We start from the raw sequence: 18,343 nt of genomic DNA on the forward strand, positions 1-18,343 counted from the left end.
CAAAATATTGATTCAAGGAGGATGAGGGGATGTATGTTCCACTTACAGGTAGGAATCCAGTTATTTTTGCTTTTGCTACGGAAAAGTACGTAGCTGCATTCTTGCATTTCTCTATCGACACAAATTGTACCATGTAGGTAGTCCTCAACTGATGACCACAGCTGAGCCCAAACGTTGCTATGGGGACATTGGTTGAGTTTTGCCCCATTTTACGACTTTTCTTCTCACGGCTGTTAACTGAATCGCTGCAGTTGATAAGTTGGTAACCCTCCATTAAGTGAATCTGGCTTTCCCATCGACTTTGCTTGTCAGAAGGTTGCAAAAAGGGATCAAACAACCCCGGGACGCTGCAACCGTCACAAATACGAGTCTGTGGCCAAGCGTCTGAATTTTGACTAGGTGACCCTGGGGGATGCGGCAACGGTCATGTGAAAGAGGGTCATATGTCACTCTGTTTTAGTGCCATTGTAAACTGTCTGAACTGTCACGATTGCAAAGCCGAGGAGTACCTGTACTCTAACCACAGATTTTACCAGGTTGTCCTTAGGATGGTCTGAATGTGAGGCTAGTTTTCCTAAACATTCTTCAGGGGCCAGGTGATTTTTTTTAAAAAAAGACTTTTATTGTACAAGTCTGCAGGTGTGCGTCTGTAACAATCCCCCCCTTTCCTATGTAGCCTCTGACTGATTTCTAGACTTGCCCTGGCTCAAGGTTGACTCAGCCTTCCATCCTTCCGAGGTAGGTAAAATGAGGACCCAGATTGTTGGGGGGCAATTAAGCTGACTTTGTAATAATGCCGCTTGGGGTGTGTGTGTGAAAGCCCTCATAAGCAGGCATATACATAGAATGAAGGCTACTGCTAAGCTTGTAAGCCGCCCTGAGTCTTCGGAGAAGGGCGGGATATAAATGGAATTAAAATTAAAAAATTAAAATCAAACCCTGTGGATCAGATGTATCCAGTCTTGATCTTGGAGGGGGGGGGGAAAGAGAGAAAAAAAATACCACGGAGAAAAGAGACCACGGAAAGCTCTAAATGATTGCATCTGTATAGTCTTCCTCTGTTATGGAAAGCGTTAACCTCTCTTATCCAGTTTTCTAGATAAGAGGCTGACCTGTTATCAAGGCTTACAGGATTATAAATCTGGGTATCATATTGGCTGGTACCTTACTCTGCTCTTTGGATGGATACTATACTGACACAGCGGATCAGGGATTGGTATTTTCCTTTTGTTGCTAAAACGGAGAGAAACAAACCTCGTGTTCTGATCACCACCCTCTTGGGCAGAGGACTCTCTAGTGGCAGAGGGCTCCTCCTCAACATTAGCCTTCACTTCCATCTTCTCGGCCTCTGGACTAACCACTTGGGGACCTGTGTCCGACTCCGCGGTTTCCTCACTACTGGCTTTCAGAGTTTGAGCTTCTCTGCTACTATTATTATCATCATCATCACCACCTCCACCTCCTCCTCCACTCCTGCTCTCTACCACTAAAGAGTCCGAGTCCGGTTTGGCTTCCTCAACTGTCTGCTCGCTGGGCTCCCCTTTCGCTACCACTAAGAGCTTTGCTTCGTCCTCTTGGCTCTTGGCCGCCGCTGGGCCTGACTGGCTGTCTGTATCTACAAGGTCTTCGTCCGACTGGGTGCTGGCAGCCAGCGCGTCTTCCTCGTCTTCTTTTTTGTCCGGCAACGGTTCATTTGCTTCCTGCGCCTGCTCCGATTCAGACGCTTCTTCTTCTTCTTCTTCTTCTTTAAGGAACTCAGATTTACAAGTGTCACCCAAAATGTCGAGCATTTTCTCATTTTCTATAGATTTAACAGGAATAGAATGGCACAAGGTTTAATCACCAGGGAAACATAGCAAAGACATATGCGGAACGGGCATGGCTGCCAGTCTTAACAGTATGGTTATAGCTACACAGAAACTGGGGAAAAAAAACGCTTTCTGTATATCACATTCAAATGCCTAAAGCTAAGACATAATTTTAGAAAGATCATACGCTATGAAGGAAAAAACAAAACAAAAAACCAACCCTGATCTTATCAGTTTAAACAAAAGCTGTCTGGCTCATTCTTGAGAGATCTTCAAGAGGTTCTTTCTTCCAGAATTCCAAGAGGCTTAAACAGAATGCATCAAGAACACACATTTCCATTTCAAACTCTGAATTTCTTTCTTTCATTTTGGTTTAAAAGCATGGCGGGTCCAACAGGAAAACTGGAATGTCTTCTGATGATGCATGAACATGTAACTCCAAGAAAAGCAAATAGCAATTTTTTTTTAATGGAAATTTCCACGCAGAACCTCTCTTCTTGCTTCTTCTCTTTTAAGCTGTGACTCACAACGTCTCCCTACAGCAACTTTTAAACTAGCCTTTCTGCTCTACTGACCACACAATCACATGCTACAATCTGCTCTATAGGACTTGCTTTCATATTTGACATTAACTTTCTTCTAGTGTATTTGTGAAGCTAGAGAGGACTTTTAAAAAAACAAAGTGTGTGTTTTTTTTCCTCCCAGGTCTAGAAAAAAAAAGCACTTCTTAAGTGGCAGGCATGAATTCACAGAGATGGAATCATGATTGCATTCCAGATAATTTACACACTAGAGAATTATGTGGGTTATCCGACATGTAATTAATTAATTGATACAACTAGAAAGTCCAAGAACTGGCCCCTTACCTCTGCTGTACTTTTTAAAATAGAAGAAATTAACAGAAAAATACCTGGTTCGGAATGTTGCTCTTCCAAATCCTGCAGCAAAAACAGGAAAGAAAAACATATTAAATGAAGGGAAAATAATTGATTCTATGTTCATTTATTGTGATTTCTAGGTCTATCTAGAAAAGAGCCTAAGATTAAGTGATTGTAATCTGCTCCTCGTGACCAATTCCTTTATGGCAATCTCACACTGAACAGGGTTATTTTGTGAAATTGGTAAGTACTTTTCTTAAGCAAGTAGGATTTTAAGAGAGTTGCTAACATGTTCCAAACATGTTGTAAGAGGATTCTATAGATATTTTCTAATCCACATGTACTTGAAAATACTCAGAGATACTAAGAATACAATTGCAAGAGAGGTGGGAGAAAGAAAGACAACAGAAGAAGCCACAATAAAATAAAAAAGGCCAGAGTCATGTGGTCTAGATGCGTGCCTATATGAGTCTAATAAAGGGGAAAGCAGGCCACCAAACAAGTTTCTGATCCAGAATTACAGATGTCTCGTCAAGAAGACTAACATTCAGAATTAGTTGGGAACAACATGACATAATAACAGAGTCGGAAGGGACCTTGGATTTTCCCAATCTTTCCAAGTTGGCAGCCCAAAAGTGCGGGGAAAGGAAGAAAGAGGGATTGATTTTGTTGGAGGCAGATGTGTGTACGCACGGATGAGCACCCATTGCTTATGAGAGGCCAAGATTGCCTGCAATGCTCATGTGAGCGGGGCTGTGCGTGTAGACACACATGCCCACCAGCCAGCCACTCACACGGCCCCGTTGCCAATAGACCATGGACCGGTAGTGGGCTGTGGCCCACAGGTTGGGGACCCCTGTTCTAGTCCAACCCCATCAAGGGGAAAAATATCCAACAGAAACAAAAGTGGACTCAATGATTCAAAGGGGTGGAAGGCTATTATCTGTTTGATGCTCAGAAGTTGGCCAGCCGTTTGTTGGGGAGGTTTACTTTAGATTTCTGAAATGAATACAAGGTAGGATCCATGATCTAATGGCTTCTTTCAAGGCCTAGAACAGTGATGGCGAACCTTTTAGAGACCGAGGGCCCAAACTGCAACCCAAGACCCACTTACGTATCGTCAGGTGCTGGGTGGGCGTGGCCCATTGGGTGGGCGTGGCTGCGGTGGTAACGGCAGACTGGGTGGGACTAAAAAGTTCAATCAATCAATTCCAACATGGCGAGAACTTTTTTCCTTCCCGCGAGAAGTTGAAATTGAACCTTTTTTTTTTTTTGCACATGGCGGCGGAAGCCTAAAGCAAAAAGGTTTTATAAAACCCAGCCGAAGGCCTAGGACTGGGGTGACGGCACGCGTGCCCACGGAGAGGTGCCACAGGCTCGCCACCATGGGCCTAGAAGATTCCTTAAACAGCAACAAAAAAACCTAGCTGCAGCCATCTGGTATTTACCTTGCACTCAACTATGAATACTTATAAATACTTATAAAAGCCTAAACCAGGGTTTCTCAACCTTGGCAACCTGAGGATGGGTAGAATTCTGGGAGTTGAAGTCTACCCATCTTCAAGCTGCCAAGGTTGAGAGACACCGCTCTAAACCATTTAGGACTCTTTCTTTCTTTCTCTCTTTCTTCATTTTATTTATTTATTTATTTATTTATTTATTTATTTATTTATTTATTTATTTATTTATTTATGGGACTTATATGCCGCCCTATCTCCTGAAGGACTCAGGGCGGCTAACAACACATAGGCTAGGTTCCTGCTGTTATTTTTAAAAGGAATAGTTTTTTTATTTTTAAAAGGAATAGTTGGGTCACAGTGTGTCAATACTGTAATACATATAAGGAATCTAAATCTCAAGGGCTGGAACCAGCTCGTTTAATTCCCAGAGCATCACCTGATTACAGGCATTTCTTTTCCAAACACGAAGCTTCTCAGCCATAGGCTACCAAGCTTCTAGAAAAGCAAAACGGCTTTTGAATCCATCTCTGCCTGTGCAAACAAGCAACGCAGAACTTGAGGCGCAGTCTCCTGATATTTATACATCTTTTTGTGAAAAAAGGGTAGGGTAATCGAGATTAAAGTAGTCATAGGAAAAAAAAGAGGATGCCCTTGTAAGACAGAACTCAGCCCAAAAATTTAAGAGACCAGTAAAAAAAATAATAATAATCACAAAAATAGCGTTAACAATTTATTGAAAGTAAAATTCTGTAAATGTCTGCCATACTAATGCCGCTTGTGGGGTGTGTGAAAGCCCTAATAAGCAGGCATATACATAGAATGAAGGCTACTGCTAAGCTTGTATGCCGCCCTGAGTCTTCGGAGAAGGGCGGGATATAAATGGAATTAAAAAATAAAAAAATAAAAAAAAAATAAGAAAGCTCTTTCAGCTATCTGGCCCAACAAAGCAGTTTATGAAGAGACTGCCTCCTCAGCCCTCAGATTTCCAATGTATTAAAATTTATTTCCATAACCAGTAGGGTTGGGTATGGAAATGGGTTGAAATCTGAAGCATGTGAAGGAATATTGGTGTACTTGTCTGATTTGGCCCTGTAAAAATAGAATTACAGCCGCATGACTCATCCAAATAAATAAATAAATAAATAAATAAAAAGTGGGCAAGGAAAGCAAAAACCTTCCCATAACTGTCACCTGCAAACTTGTTTGAGTGATCATCATGCCCCACTGATCAGAAATAGCCAACACAACTGCTCTTTTTTCTAGGAGATATGGTTGTTTTTTTTTTAAAGAATTTGGGCTTGGTTTGAGAGACAAGGCCAGAAGGCAAGTTAACTTGGCACTTAAAAAAAAAGTTGTGGGTTGAATGGTTACAACACATTTCCCAAGCCTGTGAGAGCTAGCAAGTTACCTTCATTTCAGCCAAGTCAGGTGAAGCAGCCTCTAGTTGGTCATCAAGGTCGTCACCATTCTCCTGAGAGAATAAATAACAAACAGATACACCTTTCAAAAGCTGATCGTTGATCTAGAGGGGCAAAATCCATCAGCAGAATATGAATGTTGGTGCCCCAGCATTATAAATGCTCACTGGGAATAGCAACTTGCTGAAGAAGTAACAAATTTCATTGACACATTGAGCTAGGACCAAGTTTCGTTTCCCAGTGACGTTCAGCCTGAGCAACTCTCAGAGGAGTGAGTCCTTTGAACATTCCAACTGCTGAAGGAAAGGCATCAGAAATAGCAAGCTGAGCCAGGAGTAAAACTGGCGGTGTGCAGCTAATCTTTCAATTTATTTACATTATATCCAGCAGAAAAACAATAGGGGACTGAATTTCTTTTTCTATCTTTCTCTTTCTTCCTGCCTTTATGTTAAAGGTAGTTCTCGACTTACAAGTTTGTTTACTGACCTTTCAAAGATACAACATTGAAAAAATGACTTATGAGCATTTTTCACACTTAGGACTTCTGTAACGACCCCATGATCATGTGATCAAAATTCCAATGCTTGGTCCCTGATTCATATTTATGACGGTTGCAGTGTCCCAGGGTCATGTGATCCCCTTCTGGGACCTTCTGAAAAGCCAAGTCAAGGGGGAAGCTGGATTTACTTAACCACCGTATTACCAACTTAAAACAATTGCAGTGATTCACTTAACAACCGTGGCAAGGAAGGTTGCAAAAATGAGGCACAACTCACTCAGGCAACATCTCGCCGAACAACAGAAATTTTGGGCTCAATGGTGGTCGTAAGTCAAGGACAACCTGTAGTTAGTTATAAAATTTATCAGCTGCCCATCTTACCACAGGGTGACCCTGGGCGGCTTACAATAATAAAATATCTATCTACAGATAGGTAATACAAGCCAAACAATATGATCCAATTAAAAATAGGGAAGGGTGGGGGCAGGATGGAGGGGAGATAAGATCAGTTGTTAATCGATCAGCCGCCTCGCCTCCACTGTGATGCTTCCCCACTGGAGCCCCAAGCTAACTAGCCGAGCGAGGTTTTTATGTTGGTTCTGAGTAGTCAGCCTTAATCTTTGTGGGCACATCTCCGGCATGATATAAATAATGAAATATGCCCCCAATGACCTACCTCACTTTCCATCAGCTGCTCTGGAAGTTCTTTCATTTCCATATCCATGTTGTCTTTGTCAGGATCAAGAATGCTGTCAGATCGGTAGTCATCTGCACAGTCCACAGCGCTGCTGTTATCTATTTCAGCTTCATCCAACACGCTGATGTCCATCATGTCAATATCCTGCAGATTGTCTGAACTTGCTTCAATATCCTCCTGTGGTTGAAGTGGAAGAGAAAAAGGGAAATTAATTCTCACTGTAACTTGAAAACTTTAAAAGAAACAACACAATTTTTCTTCCTCCCCCCCCAACCATACCTGTCCATCTCTGGAATTCTCTTCCAATCCATTGTCTTCACCCCCTTCTTCTTCTGATTTACGTCCTAAAAGAATAAAGCTTTAATATATTGCTAGAAAGTTTAACATAACTAGTCCTTAGAAACAATATACTAAAGTTTGAGTCAGCGATACGCTGCCTTTATTTACAGAGGGGTAAAATAATTGCCAACTTCAGTGTAAAGGAAGAATCCCCGCAAAAGATAATTTTAAATATGCCACGCCTTGTTTACATTACACACATTATTGCCAGATAATGTCAATTTTATTATGTAGCTCAAGTGGAAATAAGCACCTATAGTTTGACAAAATACACTGAGGTGCAAAACAATGGATAAAACTGCGCTCCAAAATTCAGATTTTGATCACCAAGAGTTTGAAGCGTTAAGTGTTAAGAATCATTTTTAATGTGATTACTGAAAAAAAAGAGAAAAGACTAACAGACAAAACTTGGCTGACCACTGCTTCCTAACTCAGAACACTTGCACAATTGTCATAGCTGACTTTGAAGGGTGCTACAGATCAGCTATGCTAACAGCAAACTCTGGTGATGAATTCTAAACTAACTAGACCCAAGATAGAGCTGCCAAGAAACAGAAAAGCGACCTGCAAGCTCTCATTAAACCAGAGATTGGAGAATCATAAAAAGCTACCTTCTGAAAATACCAAAGGATATCGCAATTCCCAAACTGCTCAGATGATTAAATATGTTCGGGAACCATACATTAAAATGTCACGTAGAGAACAAAAAATGACTTCTGTCAGCAGCAGGAATGTATGACAAAGCCAAGTAGTGCTGCAGATCCCACTTATTTTTATTTATCTAGCATCGAGCTGCGTCTTTTTTTTGAAAAAAATGACACACCCCCACAGGTTTGCAATCTGAACACACACACACACACACACGTACGCAATTCAATCTTGCTGAAATACTGTCTTGTACCTTTTATAGATCTTTTGGGGGTTTTCTTGCTACTGTTCTCTGAGGCCATGGGAACCTCATCAGGATTCCCTCCTTCTTCTTCAATGGCCTGTCAGGAGGAAACAATGTGAGGTTTTACAGCAAGAACAACTGGTGTCTGAATTGGCCAGAAAAAAGGCAAGTCTTTCTGTTCCATATGCCCAAACAATTTCCTCTGTTCGCAGTGGACAGACACCCCTACCTATCTCCATTTTACCTCTTTTCTTCTCATAGTCTGATTTAATCTTTTCTTATTCCCTATCTGCCTCTTTTAATTTTTCGTTCTTCTCCCTGCTGACATCATCCAAATCCTCTCTCTTCTCCCAAACTCTGCCAGGTTACCTTTTCCTACTCTAAAACTCCCACCCCTACTTGAGATATATGCCTTTCCTTTGCCTTGTCTTCCTCCAATTTTTCCCACGTCAGCTTTTTGATTTCCTCTCTTTTCATGCCATGACTGCATGGCATTTTAGCTTTTAAGGAACGGGTCGGTATATACTTTTCCAAATAAGCAAATAACTTTGTTGAAAACTCTAATACAGTGGTTCTCAACCTTTCATTCGCCACCTTTTAATACCTTTTGTGGCCATGGACCAAGACTTAACTCAAGATTTAAATCATAACATTTCCTCAAATCTTCGCGGACCTCCTGTAACAACATTCCCGCTCCCCCCACCGCCACCCCCCACCCCCCCGGGGTCCGCAGACCACAGGATGAGAACCTCTTTCTATGCCTCAACTCGGCCAATTTCCTCTTACCCATTTCTCTTGTTCATCAAACCTTCACCCTTGCTTATTGTGCTAGAATCTCATTTCTTTTTCTGGATTTCAATTCCAGCTATTATTTCCCACATAAATTATTTCTAGTCCTACCTTTCTCATTTCCCTTGCTTAACAGTCCCTTCTCCTCTGCGGAAAGCTTTGGCTTTCCTTCTCACTTTCCAGTTCTTCCTTTTTTTGTTGAATGCCTCATTTGTCTATTAATTTCCTAGGTACCACCTTCTGTTTCATTTCCACCTGCTGCTTATAACTTTCTTCTCTCGTCCTTTAATTCCATTTCTTTCTCTGATACACCTTCAATCTACTCACAATCACACTTTCCATTTAAATCTTAACTCTTGATTAATAACAATTCTTCTCCTTCTTCTCATAAACTCCTTATTCCGCTCAATCTGACCAAACACCCTTCCAGACTACAAAGATCACACTCATATTAACAGTGACTGTTCCACAGGGAGATATTAAAACAAGGGATAAACAGCTACTGAAAGCAACAGGATCAGAATGTAAACTACAGCAAAACAAACATCAAAAAGAGCACACATTTTTACTCATTCCATTCTCTTTAGAATCCATTCTTTAATTACTGTTACTTATTGCTATTTCAATGGAGACAGATGAATCAATCACCATTCTCGATTCCCAGCGTTTCCTATGGATCTTTCGGCATAAGATTTAGATATCCTACTCTGAAGTTAGAGACGACAGAATGCCTCTCATTCTGGAGGCTATTGAGCTGTAATTTTTGAAACCTCCATATGAATGGTCATGTAGCCTTAAGGAGAATAATGAATTCAGAAAGCCTATGCTAAAATCGGGTCATTCATCTCAGAATACTAGATTCTTATTTGTTCTCGATAGCTTTTTCCTCCATGAATTTCACAGTACTAGGGTGCAAGATCATCCACTGAAATTAAATGATGTAAAACTGAAGGCAGAGGAAAACCCAAATTCATGGAAATTGAGGCTATCACAGTGGAGACCATAACCACTTCCAAATGCCAGTTGGTGAAAATAGGAGCTGGAAAGTGCCAAGTATTCGTATTCTACTGGGAGTCTTCCCAGAGGCTTTGCAGAAAACAGGACGCCAGATAACAAGAGCCTTTTGCTCAATCCAGCTGACCTCTCCTTAGGGAGATTGATCACGATTACAAAATTGGTCTCCTATATCCACTGCCAATCCTACCATACATCATTAATTGCTGGGAACGAGGGAAGGGGGATGATGCATCAGGGCTTCCCAACAGAATAAAGGGTGCTGAACCAAAGGGATTTGTTACATTCCCACTGAGCTCTCCCCACCCACTTTGACTTCTCTTCAAACCACTTCCCTCTTTTGATTTCAACACCCCCGTCCAGATCCAGTGACTTTGGATTGGATGCTACTTAACTATCACTCTCAGAGGAGAGGGCTGAGGGGCGGAGTTGCGGCCTCTCTCTGGAGGACCTGTCCTCCGGAGTGGATTCAATTCCCAACAAGCCTGGCTGACAGGAGTTGTAATCTCTTGTCTCCGGAAGGCCAGCAAGTTGGGGCAAGGCTGCCTTGATTCCTGCCCTCCAGGGAGAATGGGCTAAACCTCAGACAGGTGGCTAATAATGGGAGTTGCACCATAGATATCCTTAGGATAACCAAGACATGGATGACTGGGAGCTGTAGTCCACTCTGTGGAGGGCTGCGAAAGTGCTGTGAAAGGCTGCTTTTAATCCTTCCCTCCAATGAAATAGGGCTTCAGTTCCCATCATCCTCCCAACTGATTCATGGGAGTTGTAATCTGTCACATCTGGAAGGCTGCCTTAAATCCTTCTTTCTAGAAACAGGACTTCCATTCCTACCACTCCAAGGCTGGCTCATGGCAATTGTAATTACTGGAAGTCTGCCTTAAATCCTGCCCTCCAGAGACACCTCTTCAACACCCATCATCCCCAAGGCTGGCTGATGGAGTTGTAATCCTACAATAGAATAACGGAGTTGGAAGGGACCTTGTAGGTCCTCTCCAACCAACCAACCAACCCCCCCCCCCCCAGCAAGAGACCCTACACCATTTCTGGCAGATGGCTGTCCAGTCTCTTCTTGAAAGCTTCCAATGATGAAGCACCCACAACATCTGAAGGCAAAGCAGTTCCATTGGTTGATTCACTGTAAGAAAATTTCCCCTTAATTCCACATTGCTTCTCTCCTTGATCACTTTCCATCCATTGTTCCTTGTCTGGCCTTCAGGTGCTTTGGAAAATAGGTTGACTCCCATCCTCTCTGTGACAGCCCCTCGAATATTGGAAGACTGCTATCATGTCTTCCCTGGTCCTTCTCTTCACTATAGCCATGGCCAGTTCCTGCAACCGTTCTTCATGGGTTTTTAGTCTCCAGTCCCCTAGTAGTCCCCGGAAGGCTGCCTTAAACCCTTCTTTCTAAAGACAGGACTTCCAATTCCTATTGCCCCAAGCCTGGCTGATGGGGGTTGTAATTCTTGGAAGGCTGCCTTAAATCCTGCCCTCCATGGACAGTACTTCAGCCCCCATCATCCCCAAGGCGGGCTGATGGGGTTTGTAATCCCTGGAAGGCTGCCTTAAACCCTTCTTTCTAAAGACAGGACTTCCAATTCCTATCGCCCCAAGCCTGGCTGATGGGGGTTGTAATCCCCGGAAGGCTCCCTTAAATCCTGCCCTCCACAGACAGCACTTCACGACCCATCATCCCCAAGGCGGGGCTGATGGGGGTTGTAATCCCCGGAAGGCTGCCTTAAACCCTTCTTTCTAAAGACAGGACTTCCAATTCCTATCGCCCCAAGCCTGGCTGATGGGGGTTGTAATCCCCGGAAGGCTCCCTTAAATCCTGCCCTCCACAGACAGCACTTCACGACCCATCATCCCCAAGGCGGGGCTGATGGGGGTTGTAATCCCCGGAAGGCTCCCTTAAACCCTTCTTTCTAAAGACAGCACTTCACGACCCATCATCCCCAAGGCGGGGCTGACGGGGGTTGTAATCCCCGGAAGGCTGCCTTAAACCCTTCTTTCTAAAGACAGGACTTCCAATTCCTATCGTCCCAAGGCGGGGCTGATGGGGGTTGTAATCCCCGGAAGGCTGCCCTCCAGCGAATCCCACCCCCTTGGCGGTGCTGCCGGGATGGGCCTTGTAGTCCTTGGCCACGCGCTGCCCCGCTCCTTCCCCCCGCGGCGGCCGGGGAAGCTCACGCTGCGCAGCCGCTCGAGGAGGACGCTCTTGTTGCCGCCCGTGTCCAGGTTGCGGCGCTTCAGCTCGGCCCGGAGGTCGATCACCCGCAGGTCGCTCAGGCGCCGCCGAGGGGCCGAGGCCGCGGGGGTCGTCCCGGAGCCGCCCGCAGAAGGAGCCGCCAGCCCCGCCGCCGCCGCTGCTGCTGTTGCCGCCGCAGCCGCCGTCTCCTCTTCGCCAACGGGCCCGGCCGGCCCTTGCGCCCCCTCCGCCATCCGCGAGAGCTTCCAGGCGCCGCTTTCTCCTCACATGAAGCGACCGAAACGAGTCGCGGGGCAAAGATGGCGGTGGCCGAGCAAAAAAAAAAAACTCTATATACGGCTTCCTTAGGTTTTTAATTCTCGCCGCAAACCGCTTTCTGCCCGCCGCGGCCCGGTTCTTTCTCCCCCTCAGACAAAATGGCGGGAAGGCCTAAACACCGAGAGGCGAGTACGGCCTCGGGAGGGGCGCTCAAGGTGCGCCTGCGCGGAGGGAAGGGAGGGGGGGAAGAGAAGAGGAGGAGGAAAAAAAGAACCTGCGCACGTGCGGCAGGCCGAAACTCGCCGGGCTGGCGCACTCGCGAAGAGTGCGCGCACGGGAGGGAGGGAGGCAGCGTGAGGGATTCCACCGCGCACGCGCTAGCGAGTTCCTTTCCCGCCCTTCTATATAGAGCTAAACCAGTTAGAGCAGAGTTTTCCCCATCCTGGCTGGGGAATTCTGGGAGTTGAAGTCCACATGCTTTGAAGTTGCCAATTTTGAGAAACACTTGATTCAAGGCACTTTAAACCTCCACATTCCTTGCGGTGGGGTTTTCTTTTTTATTTATTGATTAAAATGACAGAAAAGTTACCAGGGTTAAATCAAAAAAGATTTTGGAGTTGTTTTCCTCTAGTTCCCCCCCCCAAAAAAAACCCCAAACAAAGATCCTCTCTTGAAGACTTAGGAAGCAAATTGCTTTTCACACTTGCAGCATCCTCATATTCACATGATAAAAATTTGGACAGTTTGGTTCATATTTATGACTGTTGCAGTGTCCCAGAATCACATGATCCCCTTTTGTGACCTTCTGACAAAGTCTTTGGGGAAGACAGATTCACTTCATAAGCGATGTTACTAACTTGCAGTGATTCACTTAACAACTGTGGCAAACTAATGAAACGTAAAGAACTAGGGGGAAAAATGTGTGAAGAGATAAAATAAAAAAATGAAAAGCAGTAAAACTCAAGCGAAGAAGAAAGAGAAAGAAAAAAAAAGAAACACATCTAAAGCAGAGGTCCCCAACCTTGGCAACTTTAAGACTTGTGGACTTCACCTCCCAGAATTCCTGAGCCAGCCTGGCTCAGCTTGGAAACCTCTCCCTTTCCCCTCAGTATGGCTGGCTCAGGAATTCTGGGAGTTGAAGTCCAGCAAGGCTCAGCTTGGAAACCTCTCCCTTTCCCCTCAGTATGGCTGGCTCAGGAATTCTGGGAGTTGAAGTCCAACAAGGCTCAGCTTGGAAACCTCTCCCTTTCCCCTCAGTATGGCTGGCTCAGGAATTCTGGGAGTTGAAGTCCAACAAGGTTCAGCTTGGAAACCTCTCCCTTTCCCCTCAGTATGGCTAGCTCAGGAATTCTGGGAGTTGAAGTCCAGCAAGGCTCAGCTTGGAAACCTCTCCCTTTCCCCTCAGTATGGCTGGCTCAGGAATTCTGGGAGTTGAAGTCCAACAAGGCTCAGCTTAGAAACCTCCCTTTCCCCTCAGTATGGCTGGCTCAGGAATTCTGGGAGTTGAAGTCCAACAAGGCTCAGCTTGGAAACCTCTCCCTTTCCCCTCAGTATGGCTGGCTCAGGAATTCTGGGAGTTGAAGTCCAGCAAGGCTCAGCTTGGAAACCTCTCCCTTTCCCCTCAGTATGGCTGGCTCAGGAATTCTAGGAGTTGAAGTCCAGAAGTCTTAAAGTTGCCAAGGTTGGAAACCCCTGATCTAAAGAATTGATTTCTGCCCTTGTTTACAACAGTTACAACTTACAAACATAATTATTTGCATTTTTTGCAATCCAAATTATATATCATGTTCCCTCCGGAACCAGATGGATTTAATTATCAGGTTATTACTATGAATGTTTTTGAGGATTATTTTTTTTAATAATTTTTACAAAACACAGTAAACACTGAGATGTAGGAGAGCTGGAAAATCATATAGCATTAATACATACGAGGACAAGAATTGACTGGAACAATAAACTGCAAATAGTCCTGGACTTACAACCGTTTGTTTAGTGTCTGTTTGAAGTTACAACGGTAGTGAAAAAAGTGACTTATGACCGGTTTTCCAATTTATTGTCTTACAGCATCCCACCGATCATGTGATCCCCTCTTTGCAGCCTTCTGACAAGCAAAGTCAATTAGGAAGCCTCAAAGGTGCTTTTTCAAGAGGCAACTGGACTTCCCTGTTTTTCTTTGAAGACCTTTGAAGACCTCATCCAAGAAGCTTGTTCAGCTCTGACTGGATGGTGGGGAATGGAAGGATTCATAGTCCTTGCATATAGCTCCAAATGGCCTTGACAACCCTCTAAAAAGCAGGGCTTTTCAACCTTTTCAGATTGTACCAGTTTTAGGACATGGCAATATTTGAGTACCAGCAGTGCTTAGTAAGGTGTCAAAAACTTGATGACTAAAAAAAAAAAGGGGGGGGGGAATTTTGGATTTTATTGATTAGATTCATATGTTGGTATAGTTCAGGAGTGGGGAACCTTGGCTCTTTTGTGACTCGTGGACTTCAACTCCCAGAATTCCTGAGCCAGCCATGCTGAGGGGAAAGGGAAAGGTTTCCAAGCTGAGCCACGCTGGCTCAGGAATTCTGGGAGTTGAAGTCCACGAGTCATCAAAGAGCCAAGGTGGCCTACCCCTGGTATAGTTTATAATATTATGGAAAAGTAAAAAGTTGAGGTTCAATGTTAATGCTTTTTCCCTTCTCCCCCTTACTTTCCCCCCCTTTTTCTTCCCCACTGTGTCCTCCTATTTGCTTCTGTATTTTTGGTGTATTCTATAATCTAATAAACTATTACAAACTGTAGAAAAAAAAGAAAAAAATACCAGTTTTAATTTCTTCGGTGGCTGTTCCTTTGCTGAATCACTTTCCCCTTGCAAATAAAGAGGAAGTGTACTAAAGTAATTGTGTAAACAAATGTATTCGTGTCCTTAGGGCAGACGCTGATCAAGGTAGCCATAATCCTGATAGCGTAACTACACATATTCCCCCGGCCACTGTCTTGGTAGGTCAATATTGGAAAAAAGATAGTTTGCCTACTATAGAAGATTGGTCACTTAAGGTGTCAAATTTGGCAGAAATGGCTAAGATTTCTGCTTATTTGAAGGATCATTCACAAGATACATAAATTTCGGTTTGGAGAAGATGGATAGATTATATTCAGAACAAATATGGGACTAAAGAGTTTTATCTAGCTTACGAATGAATTATAGAATGATATTATTAATATTAGTATGTTTTATGGTATTTTTATTAGTTTTTATTATATTTTATTATTTTTATTATTAGTATTGTTTAATAATATGGATATTATCTTGTTTTTATGTTCTTATTATTATGTTTACTTTTATCTTGTTTGTGTTCATGTTAAAGGGGAGTTAAAATGCATTAGGAACTTGGTTACATATATAGTTGGTTAATGTTATTTAGATTTTGATTGTTATTTTTGTAATCCTGTATTCAGTTCTGGGAAGTGGGGGAGGGGGAGGGGGGTGGGTTTGTATTGTAACTTTTATAAAACTTTTTAATAAAAAAAGAGGAATGTATTAAAAGTCCTTGTTTAAACAAACAGTCTTGTCCTTAAGTTAGATGATGATTGGGATGCCATATCCTGTCTGTGAAACTACACGTACTTCATGTAATTTTCAGGATGTAACCATATAAGGAACAATGTATAACAATGTATAACTAGGAATTAGAGGTGTATAAATATGTCTGTTCATGAGCCCTTCAGGGTTCAGACCTTTTGCTTTGTTTAAGCCTTCTGAACCTGCGCAATAAATTTTTCCTTTCCTTAAGAGCTGGCGTGAGCCTCTTCTTTCTACAACACACTGACAAACGTATGATGAATTTATCCATGTTTATTAATATGTACCACTACCAGCTAGTTCAGGGGTCTTCAGACTTTTGCCCTCTTAAGACTTGTGGACTTCAACTCTTAGTATTCCTCAGCCCTCATGGCTGGTTGAGGAATTCTGGGAGTTGAAGTCCACAGGTTTTAAAAATTTATAAGTTAGTAGACTCCTGAGCTAGCTGGTTGGCCCTTCTGAGCTCTTCCACAGTGTAGTAAGAATGCACCCCCCCATGTCTTCCCTGTACCCTTAAAGAAACAGTAATCAAGTGCAAAGCAAGAAGATAAAGAAACACAAATGCTGTTTTTTTTAATTCTTTAAACTACCTGTTACAATCCAAAACAGAAAGGCTCTGGCGATTGCGAAAAGCTTTAGCTTTAAATTAAGCCAGTTTACCTTCAAAGAAAACTTTTTAAAAGCCACAGACTCACTCAATTAAAGGGGGTAAAACTAATTACATTTGTTTAAAAAGATTAAACCTTTCCTGTTGTCTTTTTCCCCCTCCCCCCAAACCACAAAGAATGGAGGCCTTTTAACTCTGGTGCTGGAGAAGACTCCTGCGAGTCCCTTGGACTGCAAGGCGATCAAACCGGTCAGTCCTAGAGGAGATCAACCCCGACTGCTCTTTAGAAGGCCAGATCCTGAAGCTGAAACTCAAATCCTTTGGCCACCTAATGAGAAGGAAGGACTCACTGGAGAAGAGCCTAATGCTGGGAAAGATGGAGGGCAAGAGAAGAAGGGGATGACAGAGAACGAGGTGGCTGGATGGAGTCACTGAAGCAGTAGGCGTGAGCTTAAAGAGACTCCAGAAGATGGTAGAGGACAGGAAGGCCTGGAGCAGACATGTCAAACACAAGGCCCGGGGGCCAGATCCGGCCCGCAAAGTGGTTTCATGTGGCCCGCGAAGCCATCCTGGAAAAAGTGAGGGAACGGTCCCCACTGCTTTGGCCCTGGCCGAGACCCTCCTTCTGCCAGAGACCCCCAGATCTGCCCCACTCCTGCCCAGGCCCCCATAGGCCCCCTTGATGCAAACGATGTAGAGCTGGCCACGCCCACCCAGTAGGCCATACGCACTCTAGCCACGCCCACCCAGTAGGCCACGCCCACCCGGCCCCCTGAGGGCAACCGCAATGCTGATGCGGCCCTCAATGAAATTGAGTTTGACACCCCTGCATTAGAGATTGCAGTTCTGGGCATAAAATCTATCTGGCCTGGACTGAGGGGTTTTTTAGTTTCAAGTTTTTAACATTGTCTTATTGTTGGGCTATTAATTAATTGAATTCTTTTTAATTCTATTTTTTAATCTTAATTTTATATTGTCTTTTAAATATTGCCCTGTAAACCGCCCTGAGTCCTTCGGGACTATTTTTTATTTTTTTTTTTAATTTTAATTCCATTTATATCCCGCCCTTCTCCGAAGACTATAGGGCGGTATAGAAAATTAAATAAATAAATAAATAAATAAGCTCCGCCTGAAATGTGTTTCTTCCCAATACTGTTTGTCCTTGTTTAACAACCAACAATTGGTGCTGGAACAATGGCCACTAAGTGAAATGGTCGCTAAGTGAACCACACGACAGAGACAGAAAAAAAAAGAGACACTGAATATTGCTAGTTACTGCTCTTCAGTTCTCTTATGCAGCCACGCTAGCATTGCCCTCTCCCTGATGTGTGATGTTGTCAGGTACAGAAATTTGGATTTGGTTCACCCAATATTTTTTTTTTTTAGTATTTTATTTACCATCAAATTTCCAAATGGTTGTTGTTCTAAGATACAGACTTATGACTACAATTGAGCCCAAATTTTCTGTTGTTAATTGAGACATTTCAGTTAACTTTGCCTCTTTTTACAACCTTTCTCGCCACAGTTGTTAAGCGAATCACGGCTGCTCTTAAGTTAGTAAATTGTTAAGTGAATCTGGCTTCCCCGTTGACTTTGCTTGGCAGACGTTCGCAATCGTCGTAAATGTGAGTCAGTTGCTAAACGTCTGAATTTTGATCACGTGACCATGGGGATGCAGCAACAGTCGTGTAAAGGTGAAAAACGGTCGTTAAGTCACTTCTTTTTAATGCTGTTGTAACGTTGAACAGTCATTAAATGAAGTGTTGTCAGTTGAGGATGCCCTGTACTTGTTAAACGAGGACTACCTTCCTATGCTTTTAGGAGTATTTCTAAAGCGAGGGCCCCCATCCCCCAGTCCGTGGACCGTGGCATGCCACCAACGAGTCTGAAAAACAAGGTCC

At 43.5% G+C, this 18,343-nt stretch overlaps 1 protein-coding gene and 1 long non-coding RNA gene across 3 annotated transcripts in view; both read right to left on the bottom strand.

The window, feature by feature from the left end:
- The window catches only part of SAFB (scaffold attachment factor B), a 38,694-nt gene extending 26,248 nt beyond the window's left edge, over positions 1-12,446 (bottom strand). The window contains exons 1-7 of one of the 2 annotated variants that reach the window (XM_083363335.1): positions 11,988-12,446; positions 8,001-8,088; positions 7,040-7,104; positions 6,740-6,937; positions 5,555-5,617; positions 2,719-2,746; positions 1,255-1,801 (exon numbers count right to left, since the gene is read on the bottom strand). In XM_083363335.1, the coding sequence (XP_083219461.1) occupies positions 1,255-1,801; positions 2,719-2,746; positions 5,555-5,617; positions 6,740-6,937; positions 7,040-7,104; positions 8,001-8,088; positions 11,988-12,239 (1,241 nt within the window). In that variant the 5' untranslated portion in view covers positions 12,240-12,446. The remainder of the gene's footprint in view (positions 1-1,254; positions 1,802-2,718; positions 2,747-5,554; positions 5,618-6,739; positions 6,938-7,039; positions 7,105-8,000; positions 8,089-11,987) is intronic. The other variant, XM_083363336.1, reaches the window with a different exon arrangement.
- LOC310641964 overlaps positions 1-18,343 on the bottom strand; it is a 222,014-nt gene that overhangs the window by 162,907 nt on the left and 40,764 nt on the right. The window lies entirely within an intron of this gene.

This window comes from Vipera ursinii, assembly GCF_947247035.1.
Source record: "Vipera ursinii genome assembly, chromosome: 1".
NCBI classification, from domain to species: domain Eukaryota; kingdom Metazoa; phylum Chordata; class Lepidosauria; order Squamata; family Viperidae; genus Vipera; species Vipera ursinii.